The sequence below is a fragment of the Caenorhabditis elegans genome, chromosome IV (assembly GCF_000002985.6).
Source record: "Caenorhabditis elegans chromosome IV".
Taxonomy (NCBI): Eukaryota; Metazoa; Nematoda; class Chromadorea; order Rhabditida; family Rhabditidae; genus Caenorhabditis; species Caenorhabditis elegans.
The window spans coordinates 8,238,017-8,261,153 of NC_003282.8; the positions used below are offsets into that span (position 1 = coordinate 8,238,017).

Below are 23,137 nucleotides of genomic sequence, written 5' to 3' on the forward strand. Positions count from 1 at the left end.
AAGTCATGGATTCAATCCATAAAACAGTGCGTAAATGGCAGGTGCACTTTTTCTGGTATAACTAAATAAACATGAATTGAAATGTTACTGTAATTTGCTTGCTGATATTTGAAGACGTTCATTTAAATGTACTTGAAAGCATTATCAATTGGGAAATAGTTTAAAAAAAAATTTTTTTGCAGTTTTTGCAACCAAAAGTGTAGATGCTCGTTTATCTTAATGACGCGAGTTTGAGTTTGAGAGTTGAGTCTCGCTCGAAATCCGGAAAATAAAAATAAAAAATCAATTATCGCCTTCATTTTGATTATTGGTTTCAATTTAAAACATAGGAAGTAGTTATCTTTGGTCCAAGCCTTTTGTTTATAATTGATTTGAACATGAACAATTGAAAACTTTCTATTAAAAATCAATTCAAGTATCCAACAAAATTTCCTACAATATTCGAAAAAAGAGGCATCATACTGTATAAAATTCGCTTTCATCATAAAAAACAAAAATGGGACAAACGGTTGGTAGCAAGCAAGAGACGGTTTTGTATTTGAAACGAATCATGACGAATCAAGAAAACCAAACGAGAAAAAACAAAAGACAATGTCAATTGTACGGTTTTAAGAAAGTGATTCAGAAGGATTCGTAAAAACATAAAATCTTGAATTTTTGAGTATTAAAAATCTCTTCAAATCGGGCGATGTAAGAATCAGAGGTTCCATGTTTGAAATATTGAACCATACAAGACAGATGAATGAGATATGGATTGAAAGGCGGGAAGGATATTCTAAGACTAGACAACAATCAACACGGAATTCGGACAACCGATCGAACATCTTCGAATCGTTGAAAAAAACCGAAAAGAAAATTACAAGAGAAAGTGTTTAAAAAAATTGTTATAGAAAATATTCTAGAGACCAGTCTAATCTACTAATGTACACTCAAAAAAATTAATTCTAAAGTAGATCAGATTGAAAGTATGTTTAGTTTTTAGGCTAGAACATTAAAAAAATAAACAAATTATTCTAAAAAGAAGATTCTTAAAGGGGTTTTTCAAATCATTTTTTCCCAACGGTGTGTCTTAATTATTTTTAACCAAGTGGAAAGCTTAAGATTTACCCATCTCTTGTTGAGAAAGAATGAAAAATGTTTATGTATGTACATTGAAAGTAGGTACGTAAGGTTGCCTAGAAACTAGACATGATTGCAAAGTCGTACCTACGTTGAGTGCATATTCTAACCGGTTTGCTTTCAATTTGAAACTATATGTAGAGATTACATGTAATTTTTCCCATTCGGTCACATTCGGGAAGCTTTAAAAACACAACAGCCTAATTTTGCAGTAAAACGTATATGGTAAAAATTAATCCGCGTGCAAGACCTAGTAAATCTACACTTCATAATTACCAAAAATTAGAGTCCCACGCCTGGAGCCTGCAGAGAAGTACCCCATAAAAGCCAAAGACTAGAAAAATGCCGAGAAGATATCTAGGTTGAAATATTAAAAAAAACTACCTTCAAAGTATAAACTTTCGTTTGACAAAGAAGATAGAAAGATTTATTCGGAGTCTGTGTATCAAGTTTGTCCAATAGAACGAGTGCAGCAAAATAGGCGGAGCTTCTTGGAAATTGAATGTAGTTTTCTTATTTACATTTTAAACTTATTGTTTTTGTTTGCAAACTTGAGAAAGTTGATGTCTGTGATGAAAAGCTGTGTACAAACTACAACATGCTCAATATTTGACTATCTCTCATTCAATACGTCGAAACTGCTACAAAACACGATAACTGTATGGGCGTATGTGTGTATATGATTGTATAAGTGCAGTTAAAGAAACAAGAATATTATTTCATGAGGTGAAGCCTAGATAGATGGGCGGTAATACATATAGATCAAATGAATGATAAGAAAATAAGGATGAAAAGTTTGAAGAAATAATAGGATGTAATTATGAATATACCCTATTTCTTTATTATATTGACTGTTTTCACCTTATTATAAAATCGGAAAAGATGGAATAATAACATAGATAAGATACCCGAAAAATAGGATCTTTTTGGTGGACCTGGACACTCGGTACATTTTATTGGGTAACGGAGTTATTTTATGAGTCGGTTTTGGAGAAAGTTTTATCATTTGAAAAGTTGAAAAGAAAATTAATGATATTTATTAACATATAAGATAAAATATATACTTTTTGAAAGTTATTTGATTTTTTAGATGAGCAGTGGAAAACTTGGCCACAAACTTGTTCGTCATCTCATAGCTTGAAAGAGGACAACGATAAATATTTCTTACAAAAAACATTTTCATGACGTGTGAAAAATTTGGACTTTTGATAATATTTGTATCATTAATTTATCTTAAGATTTAAAAAGCTTCAATATCATTTGAGATAAGAGAAAACTATTGAAAATCAATTTGCGATATGTTGCTTATGTTAACGCAACGTTTTAACATTAAAATCCTTTTTGACCAACCAGAAGGATAAATAAACATAAATAATTAACAAAATCCTTAACAAATTACTGATAGAAATTATAATCGATTCTGAACGATAGGAAATTTACAATAAAAGTATCTATGCAGAACCGTAAAAGGGCACACAACGAAACAAGGTCAGAATGCGGAGATTTATCGAATCGGGTTTTTAATTTAAAATTGAAAAGAAAGAGTAAATGAAAAGCAAAATAGCCAATTTGAAGATGAGTATGAATCTAGAGCAAAATACCGAATTAATTAATTATGAGAGCAATTGTATTCACAGACATTTTTTGATTTAAGCTTTTTTCCAAATTTTCTGTTAGAAATTTATTTGGATTTTAAATTTCAACTTTTACATTTTAAACTTAAAAATCTCTTTTTTGTTGTACCTTCAACTGTTTGTTTTAGAAATTCAACACAGGCAAAACTGATAAAATGATACTAGACACAACGACACATAAAAGGTCACATCATCTTGTGATTGTTCATTAAAACAAGTGGCCCTTCAAATCATTTGTCGTGAATCAAAAATCTGCAAGAAAATCAAATCACTTTCTCGTGGTTAGGCTTTTGATTTCATGAATCATGTAGTTTGTTTCGAGATGAAGTGAACTTATAGAATTTTCAGTTTGTTCTTGTGTATACAGTATTTCCTTCGATAGTATTGTACTACTTCATTTTAGAAAGTTAAATTTCAGTTAATTTTAGAGATATCAATAAGTAATCAACTGCGAATCGAATGAAAAAGAAATAACAAATAGATTGTCAGTTTAGATTTTTGTATAGGTAACCCCAAAACTGAAACATAAGCTGTCAAAGTTGAGGTCGCAAAAATTAGAAATGTTTTGAATTCTATAAACGAGGAATACTGAAAGAAAAAAGAGACAGGGAAGGGGGTATTATAACAGGGCGAGAAAGACAGTCACTTGAGGTTGTAGTGAGAACCTTCCTCGCGTCAAGGTAACAAGAAAAGATGGAGGCATTTGATAAGGAGGAAGAACGAGGGAGGACATGGAAGACCCCCGTCCCCCTCTCTTTTCATTCAGCCACTCATATTACAGACACAAAAAAGGTCCTGCTGGTCTTTGCCTTCTCCGTGTTACCATGTCACAACGAACCGAACATCCAGAGACACATGCCAGACGATGACGTTGTATCTTCGCCTAAAAAGTGAAAAAGCCTCATGTCTCATTTAGAACACTGATCAAAAGATATCTTTCCTTCTTTTCTTCTTCACACGCCCGAAATTTCTTACTATAGACATCCGACCGATATGAATCTTTTCGATGGAAACTACGAAAATCAGGTTATTAAGAGGCTTCGTATTTGAGCGCGTTTACAGGAAACTACTTTTTTCCTAGGAGAACATCTTGTAAAAGTCATTGGTATCAAGTGGATTCTAGATATACGGTACACAAATTTAGATTCGATGGCAGGACAACGATTAACTTTTCGTCTGGATCTATCATTTTTCTTTGGATTTGAGAAACATTAGCATGAGATGTTTAAATGTGTGTAAAGTTTGTGTTTTTTCAGCGAGCTATGTACATCTGTCGGAAACTGCAAAAAACTTTATAGGGAGACTTCCAAAATAAAGGGGTACGGTTTCTGGCATATTGCCCTTTGCCGGATTGTCTATTTTGATGTGAAGTGCGGTGTTTGATGTTTTGAGATTTCCTCATTTTTCATTTCATTCACTTTTTTGATAGTTACAATTTGTCACTGACTTAGCAAAATGCAGTTATCAATAGCACACCTCTATATGATTTCATGCAAAAGCTTAAAATGCCGACACGCCTGAAAACCAACACAAAATATTGATTTAGTGGCGAACGAGTATCGTGATTGAGGAATTTGAGGGAAGTTTACCAGTATAGTTTGTAGCCAATGTTCCAGCAGGACGTTCGTAAGAAATATCCGACGGTAGATCCTATCGTTGCCGCGTTGTCGGAAAATCTCCGACTCGGTAGAAAATCATAGGTCAAATGATGTTAGAAGCGAACTATGGTGTTGTTTGACAGAGCTCTTTTAAATTTAGGTCCGAGTCAAAAAGTTGGTAATATGTTTATAAGGATAGTCTTTGAAACATTTAATGGAAAGAGCACGAAAGTAAATTTGTCTTATTACCCAAATATCTGAGATGCTGGCTATAAACTATATTTTTACAGTTATAAAAACCTTAGAAAAGTGTTTTTTGTTTCCCATAATAGTCAACGGAGGGGTAAAAATTTTGCAATCAAAAACAATATATTAAAATTTTAAAATAATCAGCCCGAAATTTTTTCTAATGAATCCTTCTCAATTTACTTCTTAACCCCTCTAACTATGTCTGGTTTATGTGATACTTTAATTATTCAGTCTTTGTCACCGGTTTCTTACCTCTTACGTTCTGTCTTATATATTTTTCTTTTTTTGATTAAATAAATATTTATATGGGTATACTTGATAAAAAGACACAATGAAAAAAATAAAATTATTTGAATTACATCTTCTGCAAATTATTTAGTCTTGAAAAAAAGCCTTAATTTCTCAAGTCGCAACCAAAACTTTTGACTGTTTCAATATGCGTTTATAACCTTATTAGTTGGAAAAATTTCAGACTGTGCGTGTTGTAAAACAAGTATACATTGAAATCAGTTTCAGAATGCCTAGGATTTATGTATTCTCACGACATTCTCCTAATAAGGCTTTAAAGGTAAACATGCACGTTTCCATGACACGTGCCTGACTTTCGCCTACTTGTTAAAATTTTGGTGTGAAATAAAGGCATATGTTGCATTCACGGTAGGCAGGGAAGAAGTTATTTCTATGCCTCCATGATATATCATGATAAAAAATTTCAAAGACATGGAAAAGCGCCCTTTGACCGCCGAAAAGTAAGATAGGTGCGACGGTAGATATTATCAGGCTGCCACGTTTAGGCCCTCTCAGAGTGTCGATAGTAGTTAACCAAAGAACAAGGGCCGCGAGAGACAAATGGCCGGTCAATGGGTCCAATGTGAGGTAATGAGATTTCAACATGCAGATAAAGACTAAAAGGCCCCGTCAAGTTTTGGATTGTCTAGACTATCGTGAGAAGGTTTTTGGTTACTGGAAAGACTTTGAACTATTGATTGGATGACTTTAAAAGTGAAATTAAAAAGTTATTGAACCTATCTACAAGAAACTCACAAATTGTTCTGAGATAAATGGTGATTCATCGAAGTTCATCAATGAAATACTGTATAGTGCAAGAGTTAGCAAAAATGAGGGATAAGCAGCTGTATTTGATTTTCATTTGAATTCCCATTGTCACAGAGCTGACTTTGTTTGCACTGTTTGATGATTGATTCGAAAATGTGATGGTTCAGTGACTGGCAGGCTATAAGACATTTCACATAAACTCTGCAGAATAATTTAATCAATAATTCAACGGGGGCAACTCATGTCAGCCCACCTTTATTCTCCCTCGTCCAAAAAACGCCTCACAATCAGGAAAAGAATAATTCACTGAAATATTTACAATATTTCAAAACAAGACTATTGGAGCCTGCGATACTTTTCGAGGATGCAAGAGTAACATGGGTATAAGTTTATTAAAAACTATAAATAGAGGAAATACGGTAAATCAAAAGTCAGATAGCTTTTTGAATTATATGTAAACCCTGCTGTCAGACCATGTATACAAGATTAAAAGAGGAAATACGGTAGTTCATGAAAAACGCCAGAAACTAGGAACGGATCATTTATTTTCTATTTCTCCTGTTTTTCCAAAGGCGGGTCGAAATTACTATAAATTCAGTTTTGGCTAACTATTGGTAGCAGAGATGTGCGGCACTTGGAAATTTTCGGCACAAAATAAACTATTCGAAAATAAATATTGCCGTGAAGCTCTTTTTTCATTTACCGTTTATTTAAAATCTAACAAAAAAAGTTGATTTTTATCTGACCAAAAGTTTATTCCTATTTCTTTACATTATTTCATAATATTCTGTGCTTCATCATTTGATTATTTCTCAATCTGAATAACAGAAGAAAACTATGCAAAAATCGAAACGAAATGCAAAAAAGAAAGCAGTATCCACGAGGTTTGTGACGATTCTATTCTTGTTTTTCAGAGGTGCAAATTTCAGAGAAAAATCGGCGAGATCTTCAAGAGGAACAAACAAGAGTCAGAGGAGTGCTAGATCAAAAATGGCGGTTCGTTTTTTTATTGAACATTTCATATGTTTCTACCGTATTGCTACAGCACCTCCACACTTGAGAGACGGAAACAGAATAAGACATACTGGGGAGTGGGTTCATCGCAGTGCCCGACTGATGTCGGTTGCGCATTCACTTTCAGGCCCTTCAACATTTCTTTGACAGACTAGGAAACTTGGAAAGCGCGCTTTACAGAAATTTAACAGATGTGCTCTCAATTAAAAACAACTAGGTAGATGTAAAGGAGTTGAATTTAAAAATTTCGTTTTTTTATTAAAGTGGAAAAACACCGAGATTCGACAGATATTAAAGGGTTAGGATAGCCGCGAGGAAAAATGTAGAATGTGCAAAAATATTTCAACTTCTTATTTCGTTCGCGAAGCACATTGCGGTTTTATTGTGCACGATGCTTAATCAAGACATGCTCATTGCGCTGCTGCTCATTGAGAAATTATACGCACATCGCGAGCTAATTGTGTTTGACTAACGGTTCAATGTAGCTAAACATTGAATTAATTTCAGAAGCCAAGAACCGCAGAGACTCGAGAGGATGCTTACAGTTGTCATAGAACAATGGAGGAAAAGAGTACAAATCAACAATATTCAGCACTCAGTGTTAGAAGTGAAACGACTAGTAAAGTGAAGAAACTTCCGTCAAAGTAATTTCATGAAACCCTTTTGAAAAAAAATCTAAAATTTTAAGGCTTGATGCATCATTGTCTGCTCGGAAGAAGGGAAAGAAAGAATCAAATGAAGAGGATAAAAAGATGAGAGATAGTGAAAGACAGAAGCGAGAAAAGAAAGAAGTTCCGAAAGAAATGAGACAATCAATGATGGGAAGTGTATTCGAAGAAATTGAAGGTCCCGTATCTCCGGCACCACTTGAGAAGGATGAAAATAAGATGGAATGGAAAATTGACGTGGATCCTGTTGGTAAGTTTAGGCCCCGCTACAAGCCTTCGGTCGCTCATCTTGTCCGCTCCACAAAAATGCAATATTTTTGAATAGTCCTCACTGAACTCAATGATTCCCTATACACTTGTCTTATGAAAACAACTTTAACGACACATTTTCAAATGTTGAAGAATTTTTTTCTTGAAACTTTTTGAAATGAAAATGCCAACCCAAGCACTCGATGAAAAGTATATTCCCAATGGCACATTAACTGTACCTCACCAAAATTTTCAAACCTTCAACGATTCTGAAAATTTCAGTGCTTACCGGAGATCAACGGATGTCGGATGTTCTAGGAAAGATGAAAGATTTGAAAAAGAACTCTGGATGGAAGAAATGTAAGGTTCTGAAAGCAAACGAGAAAACTCCAGACAACGATGATGAACCAACTGAAGAATCTATTTATTTGAGTGCAAGAGTCCTCCAGCTTGTCAAAATGGAATCATTGATCTCGAAAGAAGTATCAAAAGAAGATCAAGAGATTCTTCGAGGTTACTGTAGATCCAACGATCATAAGGACAAAGTGGAACCAATTTTCGAGGCTATTGCGGTGTCAATTCTTGAGAAGGTTGCGTCGAAAAATGAGTTTATTCGGAACGTTTCGATTCCTGGACAGTTGAGAATGTTTGCAGTTGATGAGAATAAGGTAAGAAGAGAATTTTAACGTTGATTTCTGAAAATATAAAGTTTCAGTCAAAGTTTTCGACAATGGCTCTTCTCATTGTTCGATGTGATTTATTCTACTACTCTTGGAATAAGCCTGCATTGGATGATGAAGATCAATTGGATCCGACTTGGGCAAATATGACACGCCGTCCAAGTGTAACCCCTCCAGATTCACAATGATCTAATTGAACTTTTGATTTCAAAATTCTTAAAAGCTGTTTGAAAATTTTGGAAACCATTTACCGCATTTCCTCTATTAGGCTTGCTCTATTACGAGCCAATCGAAAATCCGTCTTGCACCCAAAACAACAATTGGTAAGGGCCCTGTGTCGAGTGACATCGCATTTTTTGTAGTCTTATAGAAGCGTTACAGAAATGTTTTATTTGAATTGGAAGGAATGAAAACCGCTCTAAAACCGCTCCAGAAACGTGCCGAAAGAAAAAAGTTCGGCACATACCGCACATCTCTGATTGGTAGCTACAACAAAAAATGAAAACTGGCAATTCTGGAATGATCTATTACAGTTTATATACAAAATTACTTGTTTTGTGATTCAAATTGTATTGACCATTTTCAAAATAATAACAAAATCAAAAAGTGACGTTACCATTATTAGAATCACTTTACAAAAAATGATCATCATAAAAATGAGTCCTTCATCTTCGAACTTCAGATTTTTATGATTTTTATTTCGGTGTATGGAGGATGGAAAACTGCAAACAATTGCTACTAATTTGGAAATGGGTCAATTCTTGTGTATCATGAACATTTAAAAGCTATATTTAAAATTTAAAAACAATACTTCATTGTAACGTTATTTCTGGTAGAACAAAGTTTTGGTGCATACTAATAAAGTCCATCGGGGAAACAAAAATGCTGGAAATACGCAAACTGGACTTGTCTCTTTTTCAGCCAGAAGCTTTTTAAGACAAAGAAATTCAAGGTTTTAAAGTTTTCAGTTTTCTCAGTGATCCTAAATCTATTGCTAGCCTAACGTGTTAAACTGACAAGAATGGTTGAAATTAGTAATATATTCCAATTTAAAATTATCTTTTTGCTTAACATTTTAAGAATGAAATCGTTTTTAATAAAATAAATTTTTTACAAAATTCTAACGCTTTCAGTTTTCTCACTTAAAACTCTAGTTACAGTACACCAATTAAAATATTCAAAAGAGTAATTCGAATAAAAGTTTACCCCAAAGGTACCACAAGCACTTTTAATCTAAGCGATCATCTTCTATGTCATCTTCACAGTCACTTGAAATATAAATCTTACGTCTAGATCAGTAATACGTTGGCCGTGGAAGGCCTTTAAATTGTTAGATATGGAAAAATGGTAGGTGACAAAATATTTGGTTTTGTGTAAAATTGAATCTATCTAATAAAACAAAATTACAGCATGTTTCAGTTTGTAAAATTGTTATATGTGAACAAATGTTTTGTTTGCGGGGATTTTTGAACAATTTATTGCATATGTTTCTGGTTATAGGGAAAATTTGTCCAAAACATTTTCAATATATTTCCAAACTTTAAAAACCTTAAATTTATAATTATTCCCTGATGTAACTCATATCACGGAGGTGAAATTTTTTAAAAAATTGAATTTCTTGTTGAAACTCGCGTATCTTGTATTTTACCTAGGCAATATAATTACTTTACTTATTGTCCTATAATTCAGATTTTTAAATGATGCAATGTTTTTTTTTTCAAATAGTTATACTTATTCTCTAGAAGCTATATGTTGTGTTTTGGACTAATCAAGTTTTTGGAAGATATCCTCAGATAGTCTGGTGACGTTTGATTGAGTGTTCAAGAACATTTCGAAGATAGAAAGAACAAGAAGACATGAATGATCTAGAACATTTTGATCGGGAAAATCCGAAAAAAAACTGATATTAAATTAACCCAATCGTCAAACGTTATTATTCTTTGTATTCTATAGTATATCGTATATAGTATAGTATATAGTATAGTAAAATATTCCATCAAACATATATCAATGTAGGGAGAAATTAAAAAAAAACACAAGAGAGAAAGTAGAAAACCAATCACCACACTTAGAAACATACATTAGGATATATCGTATCAAAAATGTTCCATTTAAAATAAATACTGAAACTCACAAATTATATTGCGGATTGTTCTCAATACTATTTAGTTCTAAAAAATTATGGTAACACTGTACAGGTTAACAAGGAAATATCTCCACAACAACAACAAGAATGTTCCTCTTCTCATATCAATTCGCTACAAGGATTCACTTCTTTTCTGTTAGTATTTTTCAAAAGATATCATGTTTTGCATTTAATCCATTCACTGAATTATTAAGGTCCATGATTGACCTATTTAAGTCCACCTTTGTTCACCAAAACATCATCCATACATCTTTACCAAGTGTCATTCACCGAGGAACTCCACACGTTATTTGGAAAACCTGACACAGTTAACCGACTCCCGCTACAGCCAGATCCGTAGTTAGATACCGAATATTTTTGCATGCCGCCATGCACTTTTAATATAAGACAGAAGATAGCTGTGTGGAAATGATGAGTGAGTAAACGTACAAGACTGATTTCAGTAATTCATTCAAAAATTCATTCAGTAAAATTAAAATTAAAATTAATAAGTAAAAATTAAAACTCGGTGAACGGGAACATGGGATATTTAATGAATTCGGCGTTTGGCGCTAGCTTCTTGCTCTAGTTCGGTCCAAAAAAACTTGGAAAATGGCAAAACTTGGACGAAATTTGGGCAAGACTGACAGGACTTGATTTAGGCTGCGCCCAAGTTTGACCCTAACTTTTGGGTAAGACTTTGGCAAAAGTTGCATCAAACTTTCGCAAAATTAGACCTAATAAAAAAAACAAAAAAAAAAGAATTTAGGAATGCTAAAAATTTCGCTGAGCTTATCACTGAATTTACATTTTTTGTCTGATATAAAATACATTTTCACCTTATAATTTTTATCCCACAAGGTTGGTTTCACTGAGAATTATTAAAACTGTTTTCTTTGCAGGAATTCAAAAACAAAACTACAAATAAATCCATTTACGTTTGAAGTGATGAAAAACCAAACAGCTGAGAAAACAGTTGATGTTCGGAATTGGATAAATCTGCACAGAAATTTTTTATCTTCTTCAATGTGAAAATTTCTGACAATTCAACCATCTATTTCGAATACAGCATTAGTTGTGGGACTGAATTTATATTTCAAAGACCACAATTTTCTACGCACTGTACAGTAAAACATTCAACCAAAAAGTACAACAGCGGTAGTCATACAATATTCATTTATACAGCAAACAAAGATTTTACCAGCAGAGGAGTCCCTTTCGGATGATATCCTGCCGACACACCGAAAGCCTAGACATATACAAAGTATGACCAGACACAGGGGAAAAGTAAAGCAAATATAGACAGTATGATGAATTCTCGTCGTGAAAAATAAAAACGATCGTTGCGATCAAACAAAATGTAATGAAATTTCAATGACAATCGGGAAAAGGAGAGTGGTTGAATAAATTACAAAGCGCGTGGTAGAATTGCGTAAAAATTTAGTTGGACTGTTGAAAAGTGCACTATTGAGGTTATTTGGAAATGACGTACGTTGAATAAAACACCTAAACACTGAGATAGCTTTCTATCAAAATCAAAAATCGAGATTTCGTTCCAAATATGAAAGTTTATAAAATTTGATCAAAATTCGTAAAATAATCATTTCAACATCTACACCGCATTTAACAATAAACTACATATTATTATCACCTGATGAAATGGTATTAATTTTTAGAACACACCTGATAACAATAATCACAAATCAGATATATTTTTTAAACTAAGAGGTTGGGATCATAGTGTTAGATAACCGTTATGCCGTATAATTTTGGCTATCGGTGGCAACATCCTTGGCAACTTTTGAATTATTCTTTTAAACAAGGTTGTCATGATCTTGCTGAATCTACTAGCCGTAATGCAAAAGGTTGGAAAAATTGATTATAATTTTCTGTACATAACTTGGAAAACTTATTTCAGAAGTTCCTAATAAGCCACCTATGTTGCTAGAAAGTTGTCTCTAAATATGGCTCGAATATAAAGTTGAGAGAATTTGCTGTCAAATAACTTTGAACGTAATTAACCTATAAATAAAATAAGTAAAACTGAAAATCATCTCCTTCTTGCCTGATTATTCAAATTTAATTTTTAAAAATTTCGATTATTTGAACATTTAAACAAGGAATTTAGCACAAATCACACTTCCATATTCTTATCTACAAAGAAAAGTCAAGGAAAGGTTGTTGGATATATTTGTGTCAGTGAATGACAAACATTTTCGGCAAGTTGAACTTTTGACCGTCCGGCTACCAAATGTCTAAACGTCTAAGCAATTCGAAATTAAGATTCCTGCTAATTGTGTAGTAGCAACTTTCTTTCGAACTGCTAAGTTATACTCAAAATGACCTCGAAAGACAGGATTTAATGATGACCCCTCTTGAAAATGTTTATAAATGTTTAAGATTATTCAAAATTTTGAAAAATCGGAAAAATTAAGCTTGAAATGTGAAATAATGACAACTTCTAAGTGCCGCCCAGCGGCTGGAAATTTGTCGTTGAGAATAATAAAAAGTTATGAATATGAAATTTGGTATTTTCAGGTCATCTTGAGTAATATTCTATTAGAAATTGTAAAAAGTCCAATGAATTTTTTAAATCATAATTTTAAACATTAAATATTTTCTGTTTCTGTTTTTGTTCATATATTTCAATAGTCAAACATATTATTAAAGAAAAAATAAACAACTTAATAATATATCTCGTTAAAAACAAATATGCGTTGCTAGTAAAAAGTCAGATAAAACCACTGAAACTCTCATTTGACTGAATTCTGAAACTGATAACTTTAAAACATTCGCATCAACTTTATTTTTAACTTTGCAAAACCTACTTCGTCTATAATATATTGGTTGATCTTTCGTGCTTCTCCTTTTTAGTTCACTGATTACCAGTTTTCAGTCTTTCGTTTTTCAGATAATACCTATAAGTCTATAGACAAGGTTTTTAGAGATCTGGAAACAAAAATAACAAGGCTCTATAATCTACGCCACAAAACGCGTTTAAAAATAGAAAAAAAGAAGCATAAGGTACATAAGAATCAAACAGAATAATGACGGTTCAAAAATCAGTTCCATCAAAATCTGAATAAAAAACGATTTTTTTCGCGAATTGGTGATAGGAGTTATCACGAGAATGAAAAAGGAAGGAGGCGAAATTCAATTGAAAAAGGAGAGAGAGCACGCTATAAACGTTTGATTTTTCTCCTTTGTGCATTCTAAAGAACACTTTTTGGACTTGTAATTTATTTTATCATATAGAAATTTATTCTTGTCTCAATATTAAGATGACTGCTAGAGGGTGAAATATTGATCAGGAAGCAAATTATTTTTTAAATTGATATCCGAGGAAAATCAGAAACCAAAACGGGCTTATGAAGTACACTTGGGAACAAGCACAGTGAAAAATGTATAAAATGTTTTTTAACTACTACGATCAAATTCAGTTGATCAAAACGTTTTCCTGTTGAAACTGAACTTTTTTCAGGAAACTGCATGGTTTCTGAAAAGTTGGCACCCATAAACGGCCTTTTGTTTTTAATTATAAAAGTGTAGTAGCGCAGTAGGCATTTTGTCAAAATATACTCAACATGTACCAGACAGACTAAATACCAAAACCAATGAAATGTTTTAGATAATTCATAAATTTCAGTCAAAGATTTGGCAACTTGCTTAATTTTTGAATAATTTGGCCGTTTGGAAAAATCATTGCATAGACCCAAAAATGTGCAAACTCAAATAATTCAAACATATTTTAGGTGTAAAACGCGAAGAATTGTTAATTTAAAAAATCATGATAAAAAACTGAGTAATTCCAACTTTTTGACTGTTATCAAAAAATGTTCAAAAATGTTTGAAAGGTTTTTGGTAATAATGATAATTGGTAATCATATTTGGCTTAAATTTTTCCAGTTACAAAGTTATCATAAAATGGAACATTTTGAATCACACATCTTCCAATAAGGAATCTCATATCTTGCAACGATCTCAGGTGTACGGTGGATTACGGTTGGCACAGTGAGATGCCAACGCTGTCATTGGATGTTTAGTTCACAATTTTAATTTTGCTTATAATTGAGTTAAAAAACTGAGAAAGATAAAACAATTGAAAATAATTTTCAAAAGCAGCATTGGCTGGGTAAGAAAACCAAAATTTACATGCGAAAAATGTTTCAAATATTCCCATCGTTTCACGCCATCGATGCTATAAATTAAGTATAGCTTAATTAAATTCGAGAATCCAGTAAGTTTTTTTTTGTTAAGTGCAGAAAAAGTAACTTTGAAATTGAACTTTTTTATCAAGAAGCATTTCCGGAAATACGAAAAACAGAATAAAAATTGTGAAACGAAACTGATTGAAATATACTATTTACATATAACCAGAACAATTTTTTTTGGCTGAAATTTATCAAGGAAGTAATTTTTCCAACTAAAATTGACAGCTAACATTTTTAGTTGATGTTCTCTGTAAATACTTTAATAAAAATTATTAATAAAATTCCATACTTGGTCACGTACTTATCATATTTTGTAGCTTTTCGCACAGAAATTCCAAATTTCGATCATATTTCCGATACTGCGCCACACAAATGTTATAAACGCATTGAAGAAGACTCTCCAAATGACGCACGTGGTGTCGCGGTAGTGTGTTTGGCTCTCGTCCAACAGGCCGCTGGTTTGATGCCCGCTGACTGCGGTGACGATCAACTCTTACCTACTATGACAAAAACAATGGTTAGACGTTACTCGTACTGTCTGAGCAGTTTTGTTTTTTTTTTCGAAAAAAAGTTTACATTTTGCCATATTTACATAAATATTCCATTAGTATTTAACCACAATGCTCTATAAGTTCAATAGAAGTTAAGCTTTCCTAGGAAAGTGTGACTTTTAAATTAATAAAGTTTTGAAAACATATTCATGTTGATGGTTTAAGAGTTTCGAAGAGATGACAAATAACTTTGGAGCAGGAGAAGGTCTAAAAAATCAATTTAGAAAATCGTCAAGTAAAATCGAAAATGTGTGGACATTAAACAGTTGACTGCACTTGACTGTTTTCTAACATCATTCTTGTGTTTCGGCAACTACAGTACATCTTTTCATCTTTAAATCGTAGTATGAACTTAACAAGAGTAAAAGTTGCACGTTTTATTTGTTGATCGACCGAGAAGCTCGGCGAGCCCTACCAAACATTGTATATGATTTGCGAGAAACATGTTTGGGAAAAGAAGGATTGATGTGTGGTCAGTGAAATTGATCTAAAAACTAAAATCAAGGGATCACTTGTGCGCGGGGGAGGTTTCAACAATAAAACAACAATTGTGGGGGAAAATCCGGAATAATAAGGCACCGGAAGTATTATATTTTTCTTAATTACAATTATCTTTGATTTTTATCGAAAAACAATTTTCTGTTTCAAACAAGAAATGTACTCACTCCCGACATAAAAATAATATTTTGAAATGGTGATTTTATAAAAGTTTGGGACCTTTAAGTAGTACAATAAAACGTTTTTACCGTTAACTCGCAATGTAATTTGGCTTTTCTATGTTTCTCGTAATTTACCCAAGTTTATGATTTTTTTTACAATTTACATGTGTTTCAATGTTTAAAAAAAGTAAAATTTTTAAGAGAAAGCATGTGAAAATAGAAGAATATTGCAAAATGACGAGGAATGGACACTGTACTACTTAAAGGTGCATACCATTTTTACCGTATTTTTGAAAATCATCTCGCAACTGGGTATAACTTTCCAGTATTCAAGTTGGAGAATGTTAAAGTTCAAAAACTAATTTTTGAAAATGTTTGAGAATCTCCAAGCCGATTATTTTTTTGGGATGAACTTTTTATGATGTCACGAGATAAGAAAACGGACATTGGCCAAGTTGCAAGAGAAACTCGCTATGACGTTCAAACAATTTAACTGAATTTTTTCTTTGAAGATTACGGAAAAAGATAATATGAGTACTTCCCTCATTTGATCAGCCAGCTTTTTCCAAAGATTAGTGAAACAAGAAAACAAAGAAACAGGATCAAACGGGAAGCTGAGAGATGTTGGAGAAGGAAGGAGAAGTCACAGCTACCGTATTGGATGCGGAGAAGAATCGGATAATTAACTGAAATACGTCACGCACATATGGGTGATCGAAAACCTTTTTTTCAAGCGGAACAAAAGATCAGAATGTGAAGTCTCAGACAGTCAATTGAAAATTTATAAGGGAACGGAAATTGATTAGTTGAAAGTATAAACAGTTGTTCATAAATTAAAATTATACGCTATGTAAGTACTTGTTTAGAATTCTCTGGTCTTCTCTTTATTCTGTCATATTTTTCGGATACAAAAGTTTTGGAAACTTTTTTATGTCGTCCCAAAATGAAAATCCGCTCATTTTTTTCTGAAATTGTTACATCGCATTTAGTTTTCCTAAAGTTTTTCATATGGTGAAGTATTCAAAATTAATAAAGAGTTTTTACAAAACCATAAATGTTTGGTTAAAATATTTTTAAAAAAATGAATCAATTTTTGAAAATTATATTTTGACGGCGAATTCCGCCACAGGTTTGTTATTTTGCAAAACAATTATGGAGTTGTTAACACACTTTTTTGGGCACTAAAAAAGTATCAGCGAAGAAACGAATAGATAAGATCGCAAATATTTAAATAAATAAACACTGAAAATGTGAAAGAATTTTATAAAAGTTTAAAACATTGGCAATATTCAATTCCAGAAAAAGAAAAAAGTACCTTTAAAATTTTTGGTTAATTTTGATTTGTTTAACGTGTTTAGCAAGTAATACTTCCTCGTAAAAGAATAATTGAGATATTTTTGGCATAAGAAACCTATTGCCTTTTGTAAACCGGTACAATGCCTAAATAATTTTCATTGCACACTTTTTTTTTAATTACCCAACATTCTTGGCAAGCTAATTTCACCAAAATATATTTTCTAGCTCTTCTCCTTTTATAACCGGTACTTATTTTTAATCAAACTACATCGAAACAACCAAATTGTGCATCGGAGTATTGCAGAGATAAGATGCTGATAGCATCGTACTTTGCATGTCCTTGTAGCCTCATGACATTTCATCTTATGAACCACCGCGAGGTAAAAATGGAACATTAGATGGATTATCCAAGAAAGACTTCAAAAATCCAGCAGGGGGTGCAAAAATAGTTTGAAAATGACATTATCGATTTTAAACGCATTGGAACATTAAAACATTCTCAAAAATTAGTGGCCTTCATTCCGAGATGACAAACTTTTTGGTGGCAAAGGTTCTTTGGGGGCATAGTATCCAAGGAGACAAAGTATCCAGTAGACAAACTGGGGTGTATCTTGGGGGGCATATTTTTGGTGACAACCTTTTTTTCAACTAGATTTTTGTTCACATTTTTCTGGAATAAGTTTTTTAATGCAATTTTCAATCGATTATCGGTTATAATTCCCTCACAATTGAATGTATGAACGATGGTCTTTTGGGAAAAGCTGTAAAACGTCCAACTAACTTGGAATATCGTGAGGCTCTTCCTGATGGTCTGATCCTTCAGCTCCGAAGGATCGTAAGGGTACCTCCTGATGGTCTGATCCTTCAGCTCCAAAGGATCACGAGGCTCTTCCTGATGTTCTGATCCTTCAGCTCCGAAGGATCACATGGGCACCTTCTGATGATCTGATCCTTCAGATAAGAAGGATCGTAAGGGTGCCTCCTGATGGTCTGATCCTTCAGCTCCGAAGGATCGTAAGGGTACCTCCTGATGGTCTGATCCTTCAGCTCCAAAGGATCACGAGGCTCTTCCTGATGTTCTGATCCTTCAGCTCCAAAAGAACATGAGGCTCTGCCTGATGATCTGATCTTTCAGAGCCGAATGATCACATGGGTACCTCCTGATGTTCTGATCTTTCAGCTTCGACGGATCATATGGATTTTTGACAAAATTTGAAAAAAAAATTTTGAAAAAAAACTCGAAATTTTTTTTGTTATTCTTCATTCTTTAAAGAATAGTTCAAATTTATCATGATAGGACCGAAAACTTTCAAGAAACAGTATAACTATACATGATAATCAGCTTCTACCAAATAATGATAAATTCTCCGCGATGACAAACTTTTGGGTGACAAAGTATCTTGGTGGACAAACAAAAATTACCGAAAACTGATGTAAGGAATAGTGAAATAGAGTCCTATGGACTATTAAACATGTTCAGTAGGTGTATTCAGGACTGTCCGTCAAAATAAAAAAAAGTTTGTCAGACGAAGTTCGAACCTGGGACCTGTAGGATGCAAAGTGCGCTCACTACCACTACACCAGCTATGCGAAAGTCGGCCAGCCTCATCGAAGGCTATAATAAAACTTAGTTCGCACGAGTATGATCGACATTCAACAAACAGTAATATCTCTCAACAAGAATTTCTTCATGGAATTGAGGTCATTTGACTATTTTTATCGGTTTTTCAAGTTGAGCATAGGGTCTTTTAATTTTTTGAGCATAGAAAATCATGAAAGCTGCCTGTTCCTTGGAAAAAAATAAAAAATAAATTTTAGGCCTAATCAAATTTTTTCCGGATATTGTTTTTTTGTCATGATTATATGTTTTTAAATTTTTTATAATGTGTTTTATAATTAAATTCGCTATTATTTCCATCGTAATGTCCTTTTCGAGGCAGAATTTGCATTAAATTTCATTGAAAGTTTCGTGCGTCAAATAGGATGCTTCATACGCAAACGTAAAGTACGCAAACACCGACCGTATACCGTATTCATCGAAACAAATTAAATTTTTTGCAACATCTATTTTTCAGCTCGAACTGTTAAATTTTGCTTGAAATGAAGGAAATAATGACGAATTTTGTTATAAAACACATTATAAAAAATTTAGAAACATATAATCATGACAAAAAAACAATATCCGGAGGAAATTTGATTAGGACTAAAATTTATTTGTATTTGTTCCATTTTTCGATATAATATTATCATTTTTGTTCAACTTTCTGGTTCAAAATACAGAGATACACACAATGGACATGAAATGATCACTTTTCAGGAAATATTTTAGGCCAGATACGTCTATTTCGATCCAGGATACAAGGAACAGGCAGCTTTCATGATTTTCTATGCTCAAAAAATTAAAAGACCCTATGCTCAACTTGAAAAACCGATAAAAATAGTCAAATGACCTCAATTCCATGAAGAAATTCTTGTTGAGAGATATTACTGTTTGTTGAATGTCGATCATACTCGTGCGAACTAAGTTTTATTATAGCCTTCGATGAGGCTGGCCGACTTTCGCATAGCTGGTGTAGTGGTAGTGAGCGCACTTTGCATCCTACAGGTCCCAGGTTCGAACTTCGTCTGACAAACTTTTTTTTATTTTGACGGACAGTCCTGAATACACCTACTGAACATGTTTAATAGTCCATAGGACTCTATTTCACTATTCCTTACATCAGTTTTCGGTAATTTTTGTTTGTCCACCAAGATACTTTGTCACCCAAAAGTTTGTCATCGCGGAGAATTTATCATTATTTGGTAGAAGCTGATTATCATGTTTTTTTTTTCAAATTTTGTCAAAAATCCATATGATCCGTCGAAGCTGAAGGATCAGAACATCAGGAGGTACCCATGTGATCATTCGGCTCTGAAAGATCAGATCATCAGGCAGAGCCTCATGTTCTTTTGGAGCTGAAGGATCAGAACATCAGGAGGTACCCTTACGATCCTTCTTATCTGAAGGATCAGATCATCAGGCAGAGCCTCATGTTCTTTTGGAGCTGAAGGATCAGAACATCAGGAAGAGCCTCATGATCCTTTGGATCTGAAGGATCAGACCATCAAGAGGTACCCTTACGATCCTTCTTATCTGAAGGATCAGATCATCAGAAGGTACCCATGTGATCCTTCGGATCGGAAGGATCAGAACATCAGGAAGAGCCTCGTGATCCTTTGGAGCTAAAGGATCAGACCATCAGGAGGCACCCATGTGATCCTTCGGAGCTGAAGGATCAGAACATCAGGAAGAGCCTCGTGATCCTTTGGAGCTGAAGGATCAGACCATCAGGAGGCACCCTTACGATCCTTCTTATCTGAAGGATCAGATCATCAGAAGGTGCCCATGTGATCCTTCGGAGCTGAAGGATCAGAACATCAGGAAGAGCCTCGTGATCCTTTGGAGCTGAAGGATCAGACCATCAGGAGGTACCCTTACGATCCTTCGGAGCTGAAGGATCAGACCATCAGGAAGAGCCTCACGATATTCCAAGTTAGTTGGACGTTTTACAGCTTTTCCCAAAAGACCATCGTTCATACATTCAATTGTGAGGGAATTATAACCGATAATCGATTGAAAATTGCATTAAAAAACTTATTCCAGAAAAATGTGAACAAAAATCTAGTTGAAAAAAAGGTTGTCACCAAAAATATGCCCCCCAAGATACACCCCAGTTTGTCTACTGGATACTTTGTCTCCTTGGATACTATGCCCCCAAAGAACCTTTGCCACCAAAAAGTTTGTCATCTCGGAATGAAGGCCAAAATTAGTTTTATTCGCAAATTCCAAAGTATGCTCGTAAATTTTTGCAATGTTTTGTTACGTCTCGTCTGATCAAGTTATTTAAATCACCTGGAACGGTTTTTGAACGTATTCCTTTTCTGCAACTTTTAGTCTCCTGCTGTTTACAAAATATTCCATTCAGCCGAGCTGGAACGACCTTCACATCCCTTTTAACGCGCCATGGATCCTGTCGTGTATGCATTTAGTAACGGGATTGTCCTTTTCCAAATAGAATAAAAATCGATCTAAATTGAATCATACTTCATTTCCAACTATAATCAAGTTTCCATTAAATCGATCTATTTCTTTTCAGTCGGAGTCAACGTTGATTTGATCAGCTTATCCGCAAACTGCACCTTCTTTCCATTGGGCTTCTCAACAATTTTCCGCTCTTCTGGGACTGTTAATTTGGATATTCCTTTCTCGGATCTGAAATAATTTACAAATAATTGGTTAAAATTTCAATTAAAAAAACCAACCCTGCAGCTTTTCCTAATTCCATGTTAATAACTTGAGTATGCTGTGAATCCGTTTCAGTTTTCTTTTGCAATGTGGTTGCTTTTTGAAGGTTTTTCTTTCCACGAAGCATTTTTATAGAGTTCTGGCTGAAAAATAGAGTTTCAAGTAAATTTGTTAGCTTTTCAATTTTCATTTGAGGGAAACAAAAACTTACATAACACTTTTCTTACTCTTTGTTTCTTCTTTCGGTGGCTCTGGTTTTACCATCACACTATCTTTTGGTATTGCAGTTGTTTCAATTGGAGACACAATAGAAGTCGACGCTGATTTTTTTGTACTGGAAACAAATTGTATTTTGTGGCACAGAATGGGTGAAATTAATTATTCCACAGAAAGGATTGCACTAAATAATAAACAAACCGAGAATCTGCATTCTTCGTTTTTGATCCTCCACCTTTTTGACTGCATAATATCAAAACTCCAGAAATCAGTGATATAATGAGTGCCATTGAAAAGATTTGTGATTTGAGAAGTATCAGATGAATATAGAAATTATTCCAATTTGAGAGCATAGTTGGAAATCTCACCAAATTTTGAAATTTGAAAATGAGTTAGTAATTTTTGAACAATCTGCCAGAGATTAATTAAAGATAAGGAATATCCACAAATTACAAATATTGGATATTAAATATGATTTCACGTCATAACTGAGATTTGTATAATATCATAATTGTACGGAAATATTTAGGTATTAGTATTTCAGCTCACAATCAGACTTTTTAATGAAAACTTAATTCAAAAGGGGATATCTTAAATATCATTACAAAACCTTGTTAGCAGCAGAACTAGAAAGTTTAAAAAAACACCGATTTGTGGTGCATAATGTACAAACATCCATTGACAACATTTCTTTAAAAAATAATTTTTTACTAAAACATTTTGAAGTCAAAATTAAATTTTTTCAAAAATAAAAAATTTACGGGCCTCTAAAGTAGTGGAAAATGCACAGCAAAGTATTCAGATAGACTTTTTTCTTGTTCAAAATGCACCTTTGCCACTAAACCGAAATTCTTGCCTTGTTCATTAATTGTTTCAAGTTTGTAGGATTTTTAGAACTTTGAAATATCTAAATTATTTGTATTCTGAAAAATATTATCATTTCGCAACAAAAAACTAGAAGCAGAATAATTTATTGTGAATCTTGCTATTTTTTATAGTTTGTGAAATTTTTTATACTTCCACATTTCATGAACAGTTTGGTTTGGCCACATGACTAAGGCGTGACCCACATAGAAAACATCAGGTGCCTTTGAAGCAATATTTCACATCTTCGCAAAGCTAAGGTCATTGTTATTTTTGCCATTTCATGACTATAATGGCATCATTTTATTCCCCCAATTTAACCAAAAGTCAGATGCAAAATGTTGAAAGTGTTGCAATTTCAAAGTAGAAAATGTAACTAAACTGTCAAAGAAAATTGTCATACTTTGACCAGAAACCATCTCCCCATCCACCTCCCCTCATCGGAGCCACCCGCCAATCCCAAAATGGTACCTAACATTACTGACACTCTCCCGCACTCAACAATTGACACCTGTCTCAATGACTGATAAGCATGCTGAGTCTCTTCAATCCGCATGGTCTCTAAGCTACTTTCAGAATTGCAACATGCTGCGATGGACATCTTGTCGAAGTTTAAGAGTATGTATAAAAGGACACGAGCTTCATGTATTCTTCACTCGGTCA

At 33.6% G+C, this 23,137-nt stretch overlaps 3 protein-coding genes and 5 non-coding genes across 8 annotated transcripts; 3 read left to right on the plus strand and 5 right to left on the minus strand.

Annotated features, from left to right (window-relative positions):
* Positions 1-3,528: 3,528 nt before the first annotated feature.
* Positions 3,529-5,683, minus strand: T09A12.8 (AraC family transcriptional regulator; the record flags this gene model as incomplete). The annotated part of the gene is made up of 2 exons (NM_001307320.1): positions 3,529-3,636; positions 5,645-5,683. 2 exons carry the CDS (start codon positions 5,681-5,683, stop codon positions 3,529-3,531), a joined length of 147 nt encoding a protein of 48 aa, NP_001294249.1.
* A 712-nt stretch (positions 5,684-6,395) lies between these two features.
* On the plus strand, positions 6,396-8,517 carry T09A12.1 (WAPL domain-containing protein). Its single transcript, NM_068982.5, has 6 exons — positions 6,396-6,540; positions 6,586-6,652; positions 7,178-7,314; positions 7,359-7,588; positions 7,870-8,255; positions 8,303-8,517. Exons 1-6 carry the CDS (start codon positions 6,494-6,496, stop codon positions 8,453-8,455), a joined length of 1,020 nt encoding a protein of 339 aa, NP_501383.2. The 5' UTR covers positions 6,396-6,493; the 3' UTR covers positions 8,456-8,517.
* A 6,556-nt stretch (positions 8,518-15,073) lies between these two features.
* Positions 15,074-15,161, minus strand: H09I01.4. Its single transcript, NR_056297.1, has one exon. It is a non-coding gene; the product is annotated as an Unclassified non-coding RNA H09I01.4 (non-coding RNA).
* Positions 15,078-15,149, plus strand: H09I01.2. Its single transcript, NR_001506.1, has one exon. It is a non-coding gene; the product is annotated as a small nucleolar RNA H09I01.2 (small nucleolar RNA).
* Positions 15,162-15,839: 678 nt separating the features above from the next.
* On the plus strand, positions 15,840-15,860 carry 21ur-13979. The gene has a single exon (NR_056298.1).
* Positions 15,861-21,174: 5,314 nt separating this feature from the next.
* On the minus strand, positions 21,175-21,988 carry K07H8.7 (Lipoprotein). The gene is made up of 4 exons (NM_068984.4): positions 21,812-21,988; positions 21,606-21,728; positions 21,412-21,537; positions 21,175-21,361 (listed from the first exon to the last, which is right to left on the minus strand). The coding sequence occupies exons 1-4, from the start codon at positions 21,961-21,963 to the stop codon at positions 21,232-21,234; spliced, it is 531 nt and encodes a 176-aa protein (NP_501385.2). The 5' UTR covers positions 21,964-21,988; the 3' UTR covers positions 21,175-21,231.
* 21ur-13223 lies at positions 21,397-21,417 on the minus strand. The gene has a single exon (NR_056299.1).
* Positions 21,989-22,990: 1,002 nt separating the features above from the next.
* K07H8.16 lies at positions 22,991-23,134 on the minus strand. Its single transcript, NR_056300.1, has one exon. It is a non-coding gene; the product is annotated as an Unclassified non-coding RNA K07H8.16 (non-coding RNA).
* Between the last annotated feature and the right edge of the window lie 3 nt (positions 23,135-23,137).